This window comes from Morus notabilis, unplaced genomic scaffold (assembly GCF_000414095.1).
Source record: "Morus notabilis unplaced genomic scaffold, ASM41409v2 Scaffold79, whole genome shotgun sequence".
Lineage (NCBI taxonomy): Eukaryota > Viridiplantae > Streptophyta > Magnoliopsida > Rosales > Moraceae > Morus > Morus notabilis.
Genome location: NW_010366287.1, coordinates 502,264 through 522,739, shown reverse-complemented (window position 1 = coordinate 522,739; position 20,476 = coordinate 502,264). Strand labels below are relative to the sequence as shown.

General features: G+C 31.9%; 1 protein-coding gene across 1 annotated transcript; it reads left to right on the top strand.

Moving 5' to 3' along the window:
- Positions 1–11,059: 11,059 nt before the first annotated feature.
- LOC21401663 (T-complex protein 1 subunit eta) lies at positions 11,060–19,467 on the top strand. Its single transcript, XM_024173403.1, has 14 exons — positions 11,060–11,270; positions 11,389–11,649; positions 13,581–13,706; positions 13,796–13,999; positions 14,541–14,710; positions 14,799–14,934; positions 15,838–15,954; positions 16,089–16,208; positions 16,301–16,399; positions 16,517–16,606; positions 17,382–17,469; positions 17,715–17,803; positions 17,957–18,031; positions 19,095–19,467. The coding sequence occupies exons 1-14, from the start codon at positions 11,256–11,258 to the stop codon at positions 19,191–19,193; spliced, it is 1,689 nt and encodes a 562-aa protein (XP_024029171.1). The 5' UTR covers positions 11,060–11,255; the 3' UTR covers positions 19,194–19,467.
- Positions 19,468–20,476: the final 1,009 nt, after the last annotated feature.

The following is a 20,476-nucleotide window of genomic DNA, read 5'->3' as shown; positions in this document are numbered from 1 at the left end:
GAAATAAACGGGATCTTTCTTGTACTGGCAAAAAAGATTCATATGTCCATCTTAATTATCTTTTTATTTGATTTTACCCGATCAAAATATATTTTCTTCATTATATGCTATATTCACTTATTTTGACTAAGCTACACCTTCTAGCTGAAATGTGTATCGTAGTTAGTTAGTGCATCTACTTTTTTTTTTTTAAAAAAAATTCTTGTATTCATAAATGTATCTCACTCAAACAATTTTTTCCTCTAATTTTCACAAATGTGTAAAAAAAATATTATTCCTTTTGAAATGCTTTTCCTTTTGTCACATGTCATTTTTTACCTTTATGTTTTTTTTACTTCTTTCTAATATCTAATTTCTTTTTCCTTTTTTTATTAGCTGAAATGTGTATCGTAGTTAGTTAGTGCATCTACTTTTTTTTTTTTAAAAAAAATTCTTGTATTCATAAATGTATCTCACTCAAACAATTTTTTCCTCTAATTTTCACAAATGTGTAAAAAAAATATTATTCCTTTTGTCACATGTCATTTTTTACCTTTATGTTTTTTTTACTTCTTTCTAATATCTAATTTCTTTTTCCTTTTTTTTTTATAAATGCCACTCTACAGTTTAATATTTTCACAACATATTTTGATTTTTTTCTCCCTTTATTTTTATTAAAATAATATTTTTTACATTTGTCCTTAAAAAATTTATTTGATTTTTTCATTTTATTCCTACAGTCTTCTCAAGAACTTTTTTAATGTGTGCGCCACTTACTATATAGTTTGCTCTGCTTATTTTTCTTTGTTTTTTAAATGTGATATACTTAAATATTTTTTTATTAAACTAAACTTTTAAATCTAGAAAATATGAATTAAGATACTGTAACAAAATGAGTACATTACTACGCATAAACGTAGACAATGATGAAGCCATAAAATGTTTGCAGGGGTCTTGATATAACTAAAATTTTATTTTGAATTAACTGTATAATATAATATACTTATAATAAGTTACTATAAAAAAAAAAACTATACTTGAAAGCAAAAATTAAAAGTGCAAACGAAAAACTTTTAAATTCTTGCGTAACATCTAGATCAGAAAATAAATTTTTTAGGATAAAGTGATAAATTAAGATCAAAATTGGGGATATAAGTGAAAACTTTTATAACATTATGTATAAAAATTAAAAATAAAAAGTTTTAGGGGGCTAAATAAGAAAAAAAAAAGAGGTGAAATAACAATTTTACTGAACAAATTAAAAGAGCTAGCTTGGCTCAAGGGGGCTTAAGCGCCCTTAGGCCTAAGATCATCTCCAATGCAAATGCTAATGTCAATTGTATATTTATCATTAAAATGTGTGATATGGTATATTATTTTCATTTATGTTCCGATGCATAATGATATGTGAAATGCTAAATCTACTTTTTTCTATAATTATTAAGCTTTAAAAGTTGTAAAAGTAAACTTTTATGTTTAAAATAATTAAAAAATACAAAGTTATAATGATCATATGAAAAAGTAAATATTTCAACTAATAATAATCAAATGTCAAATTTCTCATATGTTATACTTCGTGAGAAATTTGCCTTAAAATATAACATTGAGAATTTAGTACAACAAATAGCACTGCATTGAAGAGTGTTTTTTACACTCAAATGTTAAATTTATAATTGACACATCAATTATATCATTGCATTAGAAATGCTCTAAGGTGGTTTCATCTCTACGCGTAGAGTGTGCTTCCAACTAGTCCATAACAAAGACCGTGTTTGGAATTAATCTCATTTTTATTTTTTACGTTTTTTGAAAAAGAAAAAATAAAAATGTTTTCAAAACGACGTTTTGCAGAATAAAGACAAAAAATGGAAATGAAAATGATTTTTTGGTTTAGTATAAAATGAGAGAGAAATGAAAAATGACTGTTAGTCATTTTTCATTTTTTGTTTTCGTTTTCTCCTCTCTCGAGCAGAGAGAGAAAGAGAGACATTAATGAGTTTTGTTACACTAAAAATAATCTCTTGATAAAATTATCAAACGTATTTTTAAAAATAATTTCTATCTGAGATTGCAATTATTTTCATTTTCATTTACATATAAAAAATAAAATTATTTTGAAATGAGTTTTAAATGCGTGTAAAAAATTCTAACTCGCTATTGGAGTTCTTACAATCCTTCACACGTGTTTTGGACGTGATACCCATCTAGCTAGTCTATGTAATAATACGTAACTCTATTTGAAATAGTACCGTGTCCTCTGCCAAATCTTCTCACACTAGACTTTTTTTTTTTTTTTTTTTTTTTAATAGAAGCTGCACATCGTTGTTATGATCTGGGGCAATTGGTTAGCCAAATGTCAAAGATTAGAAGGGATATTACTGCATAAGAATGAAATTGTATTTTCCTGAAAACTATATATAATTCGAATTTATGAAACAAATCATATTGTTGGGGCTATGTAAAAGGAATTGTTTAATCCAACCTATATAATTCTAGTTTTAAAAGAAGTAAGAGAAGCTAAAATTAGACACTCACAGTATGAAATCAGATTATTGGGGCTATTATTGGGGCTTGTTTGTGCATTCCATTATGAGAATCTGAATTTGGATCTCCACAATGTTGGTCAACGGTGTTAGTCAATATGGGTGGCTCATTGTTAAAAATATGGGCTGTACACTTATGTTAAAAACTAAAAGAGAAAGTCAGAGAGAGAGAAGAAGAAGAGAGAGCACCAAAAACAGTACTGATTTTATGAAGTGAACCCAGCTGGTTCACGTGTAGAAGGGAGAGACAGAGGCTATAAATACAGGTCTCTCCTCATTTGTTTTGCATCCCATAAATTAAAAGCTTATCCCCTTTGTAAATTTGTAAGAAATTCTTTAGATTTCTAATTTTTAGACTTTTGTAATTTCTATCCAGTTTGTAATCTTTTTTCTAAAATTAGACACTCACAGTATCAAATCAGATTATTGGGGCTTGTTTGTGCGTTCCATTATGAGAATCCGAATTTGGATCTCCACAATATTGGTCAACGGTGTTAGTCAATATGGGTGGTTCATTATTAAAAATATGGGCAGCACACTTATGTTAAAAACTAAAAGATAAAGTTAGAGAGGGAGAAGAAGAAGAAGAAGAGAGAGCACTGAAAACGGTGTTGATTTTAGGAAGTGAACCCAGCTGTTTACAACTGGTTCACGTGTAGAAGGGGAGGAGACAGGCTATAAATACATGCATCCCCTCATTTGTTTTGTATCCCAGAAACTAAAAGCTTATCCCCTTTGTAAATTTGTAGGAAATTCTTTAGATTTTTAATTTGTTGACTTCTGTAATTTCTGTTCAGTTTGTAATATTTTTTTCTAAAATTAGACACTCAAAGTATCAAATCAGATTATTGGGGCTTGTTTGTGCATTCTATTATGAGAATCCAAATTTAGATATCCACAATGTTGGTCAACGGTGTTAGTCAATATGGGTGACTCGTTGTTAAAAATATGGGTTGCACACTTATGTTAAAAACTAAAAGAGAAGGTCAGGGAGGGACAAGAAGAAGAAGAGAGAGCACTGAAAACGGTGCTGATTTTAGGAAGTGAACCCAGCTGTTTACAACTGGTTCACGAGTAGAAGGGGAGGAGACAGAAGCTATAAATACATGCCTCCTCTCATTTGTTTTGCATCCTAGAAACTAAAAGCGTATCCCCTTTGTAAATTTGTAGAAAATTCTTTAGATTGCTAATTTGTAGACTTTTGTAATTTCTGTCCAATTTGTAATATTTTTTGTCTTTAATAAATAGAGTGGTCCAACAGTATCCGTATCAGGAGACGTAGGTAATATTCGGTCGAACGTTATCAATTCTAATGTTCTTTTATTTATTTTTAATATTTAACAGTTATTCTGTCGGGTTTATCCGCTGCGTATAGTATACTATACATCTGTATCATACTATTTACATATACGGCACTATTAACAAATACTGTTGTTCATGGTGATATTATTTTTTAGTGAGAAATATCCGATTTCCCCAACAAACGGGTATGACCCCCCGACTTGGCAACTAGTCTGTCATGAACGGTTGAGGAACAAGAGCAGGATTCAGTGTATTAAATTTGTTAATGTACTTGGCTCCGGAAGAAAATTTTGGCTTGCTGTTTAATTGGTTTCATCAGAATGCAGAGGGCTAATCTGTCATGAAAGGAAGTCTTCATGAAGAAGAAAGAGACATCTAGTCTGGAACTCAAATACAGAGAGAAGGGAGGAAAAGGCCACAGAAAGAGAGAGAAGCTGAAAGGGACTCAGCACCAACCAACTTAGAGAGAAGAGAGAGAGAGATGAAAAAAAAAAAAACCATACATAAAAAGATAAAATAGAGAGAGACCAAAAATTTAAACAGTAACATGTGAGCAAATGAATTGTAAAAGAAGTTTGATTTCTTTTTATAGTTATAGACATAGTATAAAAAAAAAACCCCCCACTTTGCAATGTTGTGGGCAACAAATTGTCAATAATTCTTTACTTTTTAATTATTAAATTTGTATTAAAAATTATCTATTATATATATATATTTTTTTTAATTTAATGTAATTTTAAAAAAATTTAACGATTAAAAATTAATACTACTAATAGAAAGGCTTAGTTCCAAAAAAAATTAATGTCATTTGAATTGATTTTACTCTCTAATTAGTTGATTTTAATTAATTGAATTGTTAGTCAAGTGTACTAAACTCCTCGCCCGCATCTTCAAATAAACTAGCAGATATATTTATACTGACCATACTCCTATATTATTTGAAATAAACATAACCAACAAAGTGCAATGAAGCACCTCTTGTTCAGCAGATTTCGGTTAATTTTTGAGCTTTTTTTTTATTGTAACTAGATGGAAGCTAACACATCTATATTTAGTTTGTTATATTATTTTCTTTAATACGTGAGTGAAATTTTTTGTTCAAGCATTTATTATTCTCTAAAAAGCTTTAAGGTAGTGAGAAAAATCTATCTATCTATTATCTATTATTAAAGGAGAATCTCATTTTGAATTGTGATCCTAATGACTTTTCTCATGTTGCCACGTGGCAACTCCTCCCATTCTAATATTTTTTTTTTCTTTTTACTTTTTATCTTTATGTTTAAAAATCTTAAATTTTTTTTTTTGAGTTTCTCTTTTAGGGCCTCTTACTAGTAGGGATCACATTTATTACTGTTGATGTGCTCAAAATCACATCAAATTTAAAAAAATATATGCATATTGGATTATTTCTAACACATATTTAATTCTTAAAATTACGAAACTAGCGGTGACTTATTTTTTTTAAGACCTACCAAAAAAAATCTTTTTTTATATATTTTGTGATTGTATACTTTTACAAATTAACTTTTTATATTTTTTTAAAATATATTTTTTGCACTTTACTCCTTCCATTATTATTGCCTATCTATTATTCTATTATATTCTCCTAAAGGATAATGCATTGCCTGCCAAACATTCGCACGTTTCTCCCCCAATATTAACAAAAACTTTCTTTTCCCACTTTTTTTTTTTTCGTCACTTCTTTCTTTCTTCCCTCCCTTTTTCTCCCTCTATAATGCATTCTTTTTTTTTTTCATAAATATTTTTTCATTCTAATTATCTTATTGAAGTAATTTTTTTCTTATATATGTCCTAATCATTTTTTTTTTACGAAATGACCCTTTCAAATACTTTTTTAGCTATATATGTCTTTTTTATCTTTTTTTCTTCTTTCTCCTCATTTCTTTCTTCCCTCCCTTTTTCCCTCTACAATATAATCTTTTTTTCTTCTTTCTCAAATGTGACCCTCATAGATATTTGTCTCTTTAATTATCCCGTTGAATAATTTATTCTCATATATGTCTTAATCAAAACTTATTTTTACGAAATGACCTCTCAAATACTTTTTAACCGTATATGCCAATAAATAATATTTAATATCTTGTTTTAAAATGTGATTTTAGGGAAACATTTTAACTGCAATATTTTCAGATAAGTTTCTTTTATGTGTATTGCTAAATAATTTTTTAATTGTTCGCCTCATTGAGAACTTTTTTTCCCTTTTAATGTTGTTCTATTAATATTTTTTATTGGATTTAATCATTAAGAAAAAAGTGATAAAAAAACATAAATTATAAGTCGTGTTTAGAATTGATCCCGTTTTTATTTTTCATGTTTTTCAAGAAAGAAAAAATGAAAACGTTTTCAAAATGACATTTGGCGCAATAAAGACAAAAAATGAAAATGAAAACGATTTTTTAGTTTAGTGTAAAATAAGAGAGAAATACAAAATAATTTTTAGTCATTTTTCATTTTTTGTTTTTGTTTTCTCCTCTCTCGAGCAGAGAGAAAGAGACAGAGACATTGATGGGTTTTTTATACTGAAAATAATCTCTTGATAAAACTACCAAACACATTTTAAAAATGATTTCTGTCTGATATTGAAAACGTTTTCATTTTCATTTTCATACAAAAAATAAAATCATTTTGGAACGAGTTCTAAACGCGCCCATAAATTTTTTGAAAAAAAATAAGACCTTCATATTGGAAAAAAAAAAAGAAATATGTTGAATACGCACGTGCAGAGCGCATGTTTACGACTATTACTTAAACAAAGCACATTAAAATCAACCGGATCAAAATGCATGTATTTAAGGCTTATTTTCATAAATACCCCTTGAAGTATGTACTCTATTTTAATGTACTCTTGATTTTTTTAAAACGGTCCATTTCACATATTGATATATATATATAATAGTTTAACTAAGGCCCCGTTTAGTTCACTGATTCGAGTTAAGATTTGACTTATGTGAGAGTTTTTTATTGTAATAAAAAAGTTAGATGTGACTATTTTTTAATATTTTTTACTGTAACAAAACTCGAATTCTAAATTCAAATTGGTGAAATGAATGAGACCTAACTCCCTCCATCCACTTCTGTTTATCAACGGGATGGAAAATGCTTACATGGCAATAAAAAATGAGTTTATTAAATGTTAAAAGTATTTTAACTAATAAAAACTAAATATTCTAAATATTGCCAAATAAAATTAAAACTATTATTCTAAATATCAAAATATGATTTAAAAAAAATCCAAAATATACCTAAAAAGTCTTTAATTAGACGTTTGGTTCATAGATTAAAATCATGAGATTAGAACTATTTTTTATTTACGTGTATTTTTTATGAGAGAAAATATTGTAGCGAACTATGAATCATGATTCGAATCATGGTACGAATCCCCTTACCAAACGTCGCCTAAGATTTTCAAAATCAAAAGAAAGAACCTGAGTAATCTTGGCCTTGTTCGGCAGCCTAAAAAACTCAAAAAAATACAATTTGAGTTTCAACTTTATTCAAATTCATGTTCTTTTAAGTTTGAATTAGAGTTTGGGACTAAAACTCGAGTTCAAATTTCCCCTTCAACTCGAGTTCAGAAACTCAAACTCAAATTAATGAACATTATTTTTTCTATTCTTAAAAATGCTATAACTTTTTCGTTTTAATCCTGATTAAGATGATTTTTTTCTATGTGTTGACAACGAAAAGACGAATAAAATTCCACCCATATACCATATTAAAATTTTTCATCACCATTGAGTTTTTTTTTAAATACTATCTAAATATAAATTCAAGTTTTGACTAACTCAAACACAAACTTAAAAATTTTTTTTATCTCAAACCATAACTCAAATGTACACAACCAAACACAAACTCAAACTACAATTTTAACTCAAATTATAACTCAAATTCAACTCAAAAACTACACTCAATTCAAGAACAATGCCCTTATTAGACAGAAGAGACCATACGAAGGCGAAAGAACCAACAAACCCAAATCTGCCTTCGTGCCTTGTACCACAACCCATATCAAACTACTGCCAGATCACAAAACCTTAAAATTCTAATCTAATATACTATATGGGTTGTCTGAGATCTCTTTAGAACATGCTTTTTTGATGGAATAAATTTCTAAACAACAATTAATACAAAGATAGTCCAAACGACTACTATTTCACACACACACACAATGATTTCACAGATTAACCCAAGCAGTTGATTCGAAGTCGAGCAGATCCTTTAAACATGGTCGGAAGCTTCGAAGTCGGAGCTAACCCAATCCACTCAGACGGTTGCGCTCAACCGGAATCGCCAATAGCTCCTCGTCTCGAATCCGCCATATTCAAATCCACCGTCAACATCTAGCTTGAGTGGAAGGTGCTCGATAGATTTCTTTTCTACCTTCTCTAAGCTTTCTTTCATTCTCCATTCCCAAGCCCAAGGATCTCCTTCTCTAAGCCAAGGAATCAAGCAAGTTGGGTGGCGGTGGTGGTTGCAGGGAGGTGAGCAAGGGTGCTTAAATTTGAAGATTTTGTTAGATCTGAAAATTTTATTTTAGAATGATGTATTTTTTTTTATCCGAACTTAGAATAATATTTGATTTAATATATTCAAGTCTCGTTGAATTTATAAAATTGAGTTAAAATTTAATTTTATATAATAATTTTTTAGTATAATATAAAAAATTAAATGTGATTTTTTATAAAAATTTTTAACTACAATAAAATTAAAATTGATTAAATAAACATATTTTAAAATATATTTTTTTAAAATAGTTTTTATTACTTAAAATAATTTTAACGTTTAATAAACTCATTTTTATTGCTACTTGAGCATTTTTCATCCAATTGATAAATTGAAGCTGATGTAATGGGTTAGTTGAAGGGTTTTTTTATATATCAGAGAGTGAGAGAAACTGTTTTAAAAAAATTAAGGACACTTTAAAATATAATACATAATTTAAGAAACATTTATGAAAATAATAAAAAATTTAATGAGAAAAATCATATAAAAATAATTAGGGACGTGCTTTTAAGGAAATTCATTCCGACATAATGCTACTATGTCTGAAAAATTAACAATTCAATTTAATGTAGTCTTAGGGCCAGTTCATTTCCTGGGCCAATTCGTTTCGTGGGTTCATACAATTTGAACCCATGGGCCTAATGCAAACTGGTTTTTGAATGTGCATTGGCTTGTATGGTTTTGAAACATGTTAAGTCAAATCAAGCTAAACTTTTTCTTTCCTTACAATTCTCACGCTATTCAAATAACTAAAGAGACGTTCGGTTCATATATTAAAACTATATGATTAGAATTATTTTTGATTTATGTGTATGTTTTATGAGAAAAAATACTATAACAAACCACGAACTATGATTCGAATCAGGGAACGAATCTAGATACCAAACAACCTTTAATTTTCTACTATTTTGTTTTATTTCGTATACAGACTACTTTCAAATATCGGTTCGAATCTGAGTTTAAACTACAAAAGAGATTCATAATTTCAGTTCAAATAAAAACTAAGAATAAAATTTTATTATGCATTTGGATAGGTTTTTATTTTTATTTTTATTTTATTTTATTTTTATGAAAACTCAATGACGATAACAGATTTTAATAGGATATATGAATGATGTTTTATTCATCTCTTCATTCTAAATGCATAAAAAAATCATAAAAATTAGAGTTAAAAGAAAAAAAGGTTACGACATTTTGAAATTAGGTAGAAGAGAGAGAAAGTACTTATCATTTAACTCAAATTATGTAAATTAAAGGGGGGCTTGAATTTGAATTTTTACACTACCAACTCAAACTGGATTTTTGACTTGATCACATTCTAAAGTTTGCTCCCAAACATTAATTTGAGTTGAAATCTTAACTTTAGTTGGAATTTTGTAACTTGAATTGTGAGAAGAATATGGCCTAAGGGTCCATTTACTTCACTGATTTGAATAATATGGTTTTGAACTTTTTGAGTTTGAACTAAAAGTTCTGAACCCCTGTGGGTTTTACTTTGATACAAATTGGTGTTTAGAAGTGGAAAGTCTGAACATGTAATAAAACACCACAACAGAAAATAAAGTTTAAATTGGTGTTTAGTTAGTGTAAAAGTTGTGAATATACCACAAATAGAGTCATAGGTTTAAACTAAAAATACTGTAGCAAATGAGATCAAACACATAAGAAGTTATAAGGGGATGCCTGTTCTTTTGGAGTGTGACTTGAGTGTAGTTCTTGAGTTGAATTTGAGTTATAACTTGAGTTGAAGTTGTAACTTGAATTTGTGTTTGGTTGTGTACATTTGAGTTATGGTTTGAGATAAAAATATTTTTTGAGTTTGTGTTTGAGTGAGTCAAAACTTGAATTTATATTTAGATAGTATTTTAATAAAAACTCAATAGTGATGAAAAATTTTAATAGGGTATATGGGTGGGGTTTTATTCGTCTTTTCGTTGTCAACGCATAGAAAAAAAATCATCTCAATCAGGATTAAAACGAAAAAGTTATAGCATTTTTAAGAATATAAAAAATACTGTTCATTAATTTGAGTTCGAGTTTCTGAACTCGAGTTGAAGAGGAAACTTGAACTCAAGTTTTAGTCCCAAACTCGAGTTTAAACTCGAGTTCAAACTTAAAAGAACATGAACTTGAATAAAATTAAAACTCGAGTTGTATTTTTTTGAGTTTTTAACCCTGCTTTTTTTCTGCTGAACAGCCCTAAGTTCTCCAAAATGAGTTCTATACCCATCTAGGATGGTTCTAATCCATAACCTAGCTTCAACAAAAATGAACTAAATACTGATTCAAACTTGTTCTCCGATTCAAAACTTGATGAATCCGCAAAACAAACGAACACTTAGAATTCATAAAGTTTCATTTTAAATATCGATTTGAATTACAGTTCAAATCACCACAATCGGCCTCGTTCATTTCGCTGATTCGAGTTTAGAATTCGAGTTTTACTACAGTAAAAAGCTCTCACAAATAATCACATCTAACTTTTTTGTTACAGTAAAAAACTCTCATATAAAATTACATCTCAACTCAAATTAAAAACTCGAATCAGCGAACTAAACGGGCTCTACAATTCAAACCAAATTATTACATTACGAACGGTGAACCAAACACGATCTCACTTTAATTTTTTTTGTCAGTGTGAATAGAACTCCAGGGGTCAAGTTCCCAAACCCTTACAAATATAGGGGTAAGTACGCAAAATATCTAAAAAGGAAAAAACAAGAAAAAAAAAAACCACCCCCGCAAATCTGAGAACCTAGAAAGCGCCAGGCCAGGCCAGAACAGAGGAGTTTAAAGTTCCTTTTCTGCCAAAACCAAAACCCTAGCTCTCTTCACAGCTCAAGAGCAAGATCTCTCTCTCTCTCTCTACTTTCTCTCACTACCACTCCAACATCCGCGGACGCAACAATGGCAGCCATGCTGGTAACCACTCTCTCTCTCCCCTCCATTTCTTTCTACTCTGTTCATTCTGCGTATTACTGACTCTGTTTGGGCGGTGTGTTCGCAAACTGTTTGTGAAAATGCGTGAACGGGAAAACAGCAACCTCAGATCATACTGCTCAAGGAAGGGACGGACACGTCGCAGGGGAAGCCGCAGCTAGTGAGCAACATCAACGCCTGCACGACGGTGGCCGACGTGATACGGACGACCCTGGGGCCCAGGGGAATGGACAAGCTCATTCACGACGACAAGGGCAACGTCACCATCTCCAACGACGGCGCCACTATCATGAAGCTTCTCGACATCGTCCACCCCGCCGCCAAGATCCTCGTCGACATCGCCCGGTCCCAGGATTCCGAGGTAATATCTTAAAATGTTGTGGAGAAATGTTGGGTGTTCTTATTTATGACTGTCCCGATTTAGGGTTTTTTGGGCTGTTTTTAACTTGTTTTTGTGAAAAGTTTGTTTTTGTGAAAAGTTTGTTTTTGTTTGATTGGTTTTTAGTTGGTTTGTGGAAATGGTGTAAATTGGATTGGACACTATCCTATGTTAGCTGAGAAGAAGCCAAAGAAAGAGACGAGAGTTTCAAAACTATTTGTCGATATTGATCTGTAATGTTGGGAGAGAGAGGAAATGTACAACACCTAGTGATGAAAATAGAAAGGAAGGAACTTATACTGAATCACTGATCGGTATGGATTCTCTCCTCCAATCCTACTAACTTTGGAAGGATCAAGATTGGAGTCTTGTAGAGGATTTTGAATCCCTCACCTAATGAAACAAACAACTATAAGTCTTAAAATCTGCCCGCCAGTCTTCTACCCTTATGACATTATCAAATCTTACACTTTTCCATGGTCCTCAAAATTATCTCATGTTAAAAGTAGAGTGTTGTCTTAGAATACTACTGTTTTGGGAGATCTCAGGCTTAAGATCGAAGAAATTTTAGAAAAGAGAGGAATTGTGATTTTGTTGAGGGTTTTAGCATGGAATTTGAAAAAAACAGTTTGAAGTGCTGTTTTTTAAGGAACCTGATTCAGATGAAGTTGTTTTGTATCCGTGAAGATGATGCTAATTTAAAGTTGTGAGAATGAGATGCTGATACAAATTTTTTTCATCACGTGGTTAGTAATGGGAGAGTAAATATTTGATCTTCATGTGGAAGATAATATGATGAGCAGAGTATTAAGGGAGATATACATCAATTCTTTGAGAAGTTTTTTTTGTATTTTCATTGGGATTGAGTTAAGTTGGAGCTCCCAATAGTGAGAATTAAAAATACCTTTCTAGAAAGGGAAACTAAGGTGCACAGTTTGTATTCTAGAGAGAAAATGGCCTTGCCCAAATGGTTTTTCTCTTGCAGGATTTAGGAGATCACGTTGAGTGATTTTTTTTCCCTCTTTTTTCCTGTTGGGGGATGATGGGGAAGATTATGCAGTCTGGAGGTTTATGCTGCCATGTATTCTATATTCCTTCTGGGTTTGTGGGTTCAGGAAGTAGGAGTTATTACCTATTAATTCGATGCTGTTTGTACAAATTTATTTCCAATGTTTTGGCTAATAGGCTGAAGAAAAGCTGAATTCTCTCCTTTCCTTGACCATTCACGGGTCTGGTGAGCCTTACTTTGGACGAGTACAGTGCATTGATTTGAATCCCTTTGATTAAAGCTCTAATATCAATTTTAAGTCTCATGCTGCTTTTACACAATGAAGAGAATTTTTGGTATTGTTCGAACAAAATATATTTTCTCTGTTCAAGTATGCAGTAATAGTATGGTTTGTTTTAGTTGATGGCTCATTTCGTTTATGAGTTATCTAGTTGGAAAGGTCTGAAGGAGAACTAGGTTTTCCTAGACCTTTTTGGTTGGAGTACTTATCTGGGATAGACTAGAAAAAATTGACTTCTCTTGGGGTGTCCACTACTGATGTTGTTAAAGATAATTTTTTCTCTTCTATTCTTTTAAGATGGAATGATATAATATAAATTTTTGGTTTTCTTTTCTTTTGCAGATGATATCATTCTCTCTTTATTACTTGTAGTTTTATTTTATACGTAAAAGGTGCTTTCTTTCTATAAAGAAAAAAGAGAAGCAGCTTTCTTGCAAGCCGAGAAAGGTAGAAAGAAAGGAAACAGGAGGGTGATTTGAAACCGTTGAGTGGTGGCTTTCTCTTTGGTTCTTTCAGATTATGCTATTGTGAACTTATTTATGTTCTTGCAGGGTGCCATTATATATATTGATTATATGCTCTCTACGAGATCTAACTTATATATAATTATATATTTGTGTGCAGGTTGGTGATGGGACCACCACTGTTGTCCTGCTTGCAGGGGAGTTTCTAAAGGAGGCCAAGCCTTTCATAGAGGATGGTGTCCACTCCCAAAATTTGATTAGGAGTTATCGCACTGCATGCCATTTGGTATTTGAGCTGGTCTTATCTTCTTTTCCTGTTATAGTTGGTTCCATGTAATGATATCTTACTTCCTGGATATTATGAATATCGTTTAGGCAATTGAGAGAGTAAAAGAACTAGCCTTTAGCATAGAGGGAAAAAGTTTGGAAGAAAAGAAAGGCCTCCTTGCTAAATGTGCTGCTACAACGCTTTCTTCAAAACTCATTGGTGGAGAAAAGGAGTTCTTTGCATCAATGGTTGTTGATGCCGTTATTGCCATTGGTAGTGAGGATCGGCTAAATATGATTGGAATCAAGAAGGTATATTTATAGTTAAGCCTATCGTATTAACTTATTAGTAATATATATAGTGTTTTTTTTTTTTTTTTTTCCCTCAACAGTCATATCCTTATAGTTAGCAAATTCATTTTGCCAATATCTTTTGTAGGCTTATTAATTTTATCGTTTTCATATTCAATGATGGGATATAATTTATTTGAGCTTCGTAGTCTCCCTGATTACTTGTGTTTTTGCCATTATTATTCTAATAATAATTTAGAATGTTGCGATTAGTTAAAAGTATCATCTGATATCGTGCTGTTCTCTGTTCTCTGTTTGGATCGTTTGATGCTCTGATCCAAGCAGACAAAGTGCTTTGGACTGCAAAACTAAGTTCTTTTTTTTTAATGAATAAATCTATGTGGTTGGTATGACATTATGACTTTTAAATCAGGGGTTGCACTTTCATTTCTTAAATAAAGATAATTTTATTCGAATCAGATGAGGGGAAGCTGGTGTTGTCTGGAAACACTATTAAATTTTGTTATGACAGCATTTTTATTTTTTTGGATTTCTTCTCCAGGTTCCTGGTGGTAATATGCGGGACTCGTTCTTGGTGAATGGAGTTGCCTTTAAGAAGACATTTTCATACGCCGGATTTGAGCAGCAGCCGAAGAAATTTCTAAATCCCAAAATTCTTCTACTAAACATTGAATTGGAACTCAAATCTGAGAAGGAAAATGCTGAGATAAGGTAAAATAATTTGTTCTTCTTTTGATTGAATTTCCGTGGTGTACTGTGAAATTGCTAAATGTGCATCTCTATATATCTCTTGTTGTAGACTTTCAGATCCATCGCAGTACCAGTCCATTGTTGATGCAGAGTGGAATATCATTTATGACAAGTTGGATAAGTGCGTGCAAAGTGGGGCAGAAGTTGTTCTTTCGCGGCTGGCTATTGGTGATTTGGCTACACAGGTTGGTATTTCTCCTTTACTAGATGCATCCATGCATCAGTAACACCATTTGGCCATTCACTTACAAAATTTAGTATTTTATGAAGTTGTTACTTAGCCACATCAACATGTTTTTGCTTGGTTCTTTACTGTTAATTGTTTTTTGGGTTAGTCCTTTTTAAATTGTAATGGCTGGCTAATATTGTGGCGACCAATCCTGCCCATTCTTAATTCCTTTCCTCACTTTAGCATAATCTATAACTGATGTCTGAATTGATTTATAAATAGTAAATACTAGCAACAAATAAAAAGTACAGAGCAAAACAAGGGCTGATCCTAATTCAATTTTTTAATTGTATATTAGTTCTGGTCTGACAGTTTGTTCTATCAGTTAATTCATCTAATGATACTTCAACCCTGAGAACAATAAATCAGTCTGATTAATGATGCTATTTCATTTAAGCTTCCTCAGATATTCTCCAGAGTAATAAACCAGATTGGTTAACAATGCTATTTCATTTTAGCTTCCTCAGATCTAATGCTTAGTGCTTAATTGTAGTCACTAAAAAATAAAACAAAAAGAATGGGAACACTAACATAACTGGATAGGGATGTCAGTATGCTCCAGTTGAAATGAATGTTGAATTGTTGCAGTATAAAAGGTTCAGCATGTCATGTTCTTAAAACTGTTGGGTATGTGCATAGTATAAGTTCATAATGCCATGGGCATTGACTGGGAAACGTACATTCTCGTCTCATTCTTTTGTTTTTGTTATCTATTTGCTATTTCTCTTCTAAATTGAATCTTCATTTGACATCATCAAATGATAAATTCATTACAGTATTGTAGAATAGCTTTGATAATTTCACACCGAAGAGTGCAGATTTTACTGATAGAGTTGTTGAAGGATTTGTCTGTGACCAGTATTTTGCAGATCGAGATATATTCTGCGCTGGTCGTGTAACTGAAGAAGATTTGCAACGGGTAGCTGCTGCTACGGGTGGAACCGTACAGACATCTGTTAACAACATTATCGATGAGGTCTCTGGCTCAAGTTTCATAAAGAGTCATAACTGATTTTTCAATTTTCTTGATATTAGTTTTTATCACTGGTTTAATATATTTATTTTTATTTTTTTCATGAACTGAAAGTTTTTAGCTTTATCTGGTTCAAGGTACTTGGAACATGTGAAGTTTTCGAGGAGAGGCAAGTAGGAAATGAGAGGTTTAATATATTTAGCGGATGTCCATCAGGTTGTACAGCAACTATAGTTCTTCGTGGTGGAGCTGATCAGGTATCCATTGGTGGGAAGTGTAGATGTGCTTTGAACTTTTGATTGTCCTTGTCATTGCTGACCTCTTATTTCTCTTGGATACTTGTATCCAGTTTATCGAGGAAGCTGAGCGTAGTTTACATGATGCAATCATGATTGTTAGAAGAGCTATGAAGAACTCTACTGTAGTTGCTGGTGGTGGTGCCATAGATGTATGTGCTTATTACTATCAATAATATTTGTTTTCTTCGTGTAACTTATTTTAGAGATTTTTTTTTTTTTAATATAAATATTTTCTTAGCTGCTAGTAACTTAACACTTTATGGTAGATGGAGATAAGCCGATACTTGAGGCAACATGCACGAACAATAGCGGGGAAGTCTCAACTTTTCATGAACTCTTATGCAAAGGCTCTTGAGGTATGCATTTTCCTGAGCTCCGAGTACTTTGAATAGCAGTTCCTGAATCTTAACTGCATTTTATTTAATACGGTGCATATCAAAATCTTCTCCATTATGTTATTCATTTAGGAGTTCTAATTTCTAAAATGGACGGAGATATGTTTCATGGATGGAATTGAATGTATAGGGGTTATCTTGAAGTTTGGTCATGTAGCTTATTCTAAGATATCCAAATGACCACTCTTGATAATTAAGTATTTGTTTGTTCGTTGTAGAGTTCATCCCAAAACACTCATAACAGTGATTTGTTTATCTGTATAATTAGTTGTGCTCGATGATGATTGATCTTGCTTTAACCACACCGAATGGAGGAGTTATGGTTTGGGAATGACCTTTTACGGATTAAGCCACTGTAAGGCTAAAACTTTTGTGCTTGATTTTGCCTTATGATTCTCTTCCTCTAGGAAAGGAGGCTTGTTCTTGTTTTTTGCCTCTTCTTTTAGATCTGAGAGGAGGGCTTTGCCAAGCATTTCAAGTTTTGGATTTCCTTTTCTTTCTTTGGCTTAGTTTGAAGACGGTTCGGCCTTTCTTTTAGTTCTTCCATGTGGAAAACAATGGCTTTTAAACTGAGAGCACACATAATACCAATTTAATAAAGATAATTATTGTGGATTTCCTCTTCATTCAGAGATCATTTTATTCATTGTTGAGCTGAAAGTGCAAGGGCGAATTCTCCTCTCCCTATATCGCTGGATTTAGAATCTGTTACTCATGCTTTTAATGTATGTTGTAGGTTATCCCACGACAACTCTGTGACAATGCTGGATTTGATGCAACCGATGTGCTAAACAAATTGCGGCAAAAACATGCACTTCCCTCTGGTGAGCCTTCTATTGAATATTATTGATTTGATTTTGCTTTCTAAACTAGAAACCATCACCGAGTTTTCCTTTCTGTGTTGGAGTGAGTGTATAAAAATTACGCTAATTTCAATATTCATGGCTGTTGTCGACAGTGGTTAAAGATTTTATTTTCCATCGTTAGGATAGATTATGGATGGTTTTGTGGTCTTGCACTAGCTAGAAAACTTGGCAATTGCTTCACTGACTGTTCAAGATTTTAACAGGTGAGGGTGCACCTTATGGTGTGGACATTAACACTGGTGGAATTGCAGATTCGTGTGCTAATTTTGTGTGGGAACCATCAGTTGTAAAGGTAATAACATAGACGTGTGCTTGCTATGATATTTTCTTTTGGTATGTACTTGCGCATTTGAATGTTTGTAATTACCTTTTTTTTTCCTTACCTTTTTTGCAGATCAATGCTATAAATGCTGCTTACCTTTTTTTTTCCTTACCTTTTTTGCAGATCAATGCTATAAATGCTGCCACTGAAGCAGCTTGCCTTGTTTTGAGTGTAGATGAGACAGTAAAAAACCCTAAGGTAATGAGGACACTTTCTATGACGCTTTAGGAAAAACGGATTTTACTATCTTATCTACTGTTGTTCGCTCCTGTTACAGCGTTATGAAAATAGTTTTTGGGATAGCTGAATAAATTGCTGCTTACTATTAAATACGAAGGAGAGATGGCTGGCGTGGGTTGGTGTCATAATTGGCATAAAGAGTTTTTTTTTTTTTTTTCTTTTTTTTTTTTTTTTTCTTTTTTTTTTTTTTTTTCTTTTTTTTTTTTTTTTTCTTTTTTTTTTTTTTTTTCCTTTAATTTTTTTATTTATGGGTGAAAGAGAAGAGAGGCACAGGATAGTATACCCTATATATGCATTTGCATATTTAACTGTTCTAGCCTTGCTCGTTTATCCTGCGATTTTGTTTTGTTTGTTCATTTTCTTCTTTTGGTTGGTTGGCAAATCATATAATTTAAATTTAGTCGATAAGATTATGGTATAACAAACAACTTGCTGTTAATAAAGCCCTAATTACATTACCCTCTAATTTATCATATATTGGTTGAGTAGCTTGACATGAAAATTTGAGTTTTTCCATATTCTTAAAATAAAGACGCTCTAATATAACAGAATCAACTTGGATGAAGTTAGCTAAAAGAAGGAAAAACTAATCCTAGTCCACGTTCTCACTATCGCAAGATGCGGTGAATCTGAACTATCGAGATTTTTTCTAGTAGAGAAATTGTCTCAAAGTTCTCGAAAAGGATTTTTTTTTTCTTACTTAAAACATTTAAAATAAATTATTGGAGAGAAATGATTGCTGCTTTCAGCATAATGAAAACATGTATAACTTCATACTAGCGAATGGTTAACACTGCTTTATCCACTGGGGCTTTTGAGTGAAATCCTCTCCACGACTATTGAGACTGTTCTACATGCAAGACTCTTCTATATGTGATATTTGTGCCGTGTTTAAGGTCATGTCCGCTTTAGCTAACTTTAAAGGATTCTTGATCATTGTTTTTATGCATTTCGTTTAGTGTCTTAGTCCAGTGTTGTTAAAAACTGTTTAATTAATGTTGCTTTTGATGTTGGTGTGTAGTCTGAGAGTGCACAGGGAGAAGCCGCTGCTGGTGCCATGGGCAGAGGGCGTGGAGGAGCTGCTTTTCGCGGTCGGGGACGTGGAATGCGCAGGCAATAGGCTCTCCATGAGTAGAAATTTACATTTTTTGGTGACGTGAAGAAGTCGGGATTTTGTTTAGCGTTTTGTTCACTGTTTCATGGTTTTAATGTGCTTCACTGTTGTGCTTCTTCCGAGTCCATTTTGGATTTGTATTCAATTGTTGAATTTCTTGAATCAACTAGCAAAAATTGGGGTGACTAAGTGTTGAACACTTCTCTTAAATTGGGTGTGGAAATCATGTTGGGCTGCACAAGATGTGAATTCATTAGCACCAAAAGCCGTGGTGGATAAACATGTCCCTCAGTGGAATTAAACCCAGGAAATTTTTGCATTCGAGAATAGATTTGAAGCTCAAAGTTGACAGATTTTCATTGCCCTTTAGTCCCTTGTTGAGAATTTTGCTGCAGGACATGGAAAAGTTCCTATCGGTTAGGCAGTTTATCATATTAGATACACTCTTTAACCGTAAATTCAAAAATTTTGGGGAATTTGAGTGGTATGGTAGTTTACTATTTTTCATTTCCTACCAAAGAAATTTCTTAAAATTTTTTAGTTATTGAAAGGGCAATGCAACTATTATCCTAGTGTTTATTTCAATTCATCATGAGACTGATTTAAAGAAATGGTAAAATACACTTTTTTTTCTTTTTGGAGGAAATGGTAAATCCATTTTCTATTTCGAGATCTAAATCAATGTTGATATAATAAACTTTTTAAATATAAAAGCCTTTATTTATGTGGGTATGAAAGTAGATAAAAAGGCACTTTTGATATAGTAGGGTTACTTATACCATGAAATTCACTATTTTTGTATTTGCCCAAGATTTTAAGACTATTATTATCCAATAAAAAGCACACTTTGCTTTAAGTATAGCACGTAGAAATTTTATTTATGAGACTTGCATAATTCATCTACGTATTTATATTTCATGTCTAAGTGTCGGAGATGTTTGGTTCATAGATTAAAATCATGAGATTAGAATCATTTTCAATTTACGTGTATTTTTTGTGAGGGAAAACACTGTAGTGAACTATGAACCATGATTCAAATCATGATATGTATGAATCCCCCTACTAAACGTCTCATTCTCTAAAATGTCATCACTTCCGTCCTGGTAACGTTTGTGTAGTATAGAAAGCTCTATTTCTCAAACTCAAGGCACTATTACCAGTATGGAAAGTTCTTTTTTTTTTTTTTTGAGCAATACCAGAATGCAAAGTTGGAACATTCAAATACTTGCAAATGAAATTTATTCATTATTTTTTGTATAAACTTAGTACTTTTGCTTTTCTTTTCTATT

Bases quoted from the DNA above. Each gene is read 5' to 3' on its own strand.
- LOC21401663 (XM_024173403.1), top strand. The intron at 11,650-13,580 runs GTAATATCTTAA...ATTTGTGTGCAG, and splicing joins CCCGGTCCCAGGATTCCGAG to GTTGGTGATGGGACCACCAC. The intron at 13,707-13,795 runs GTATTTGAGCTG...AATATCGTTTAG, and splicing joins ATCGCACTGCATGCCATTTG to GCAATTGAGAGAGTAAAAGA.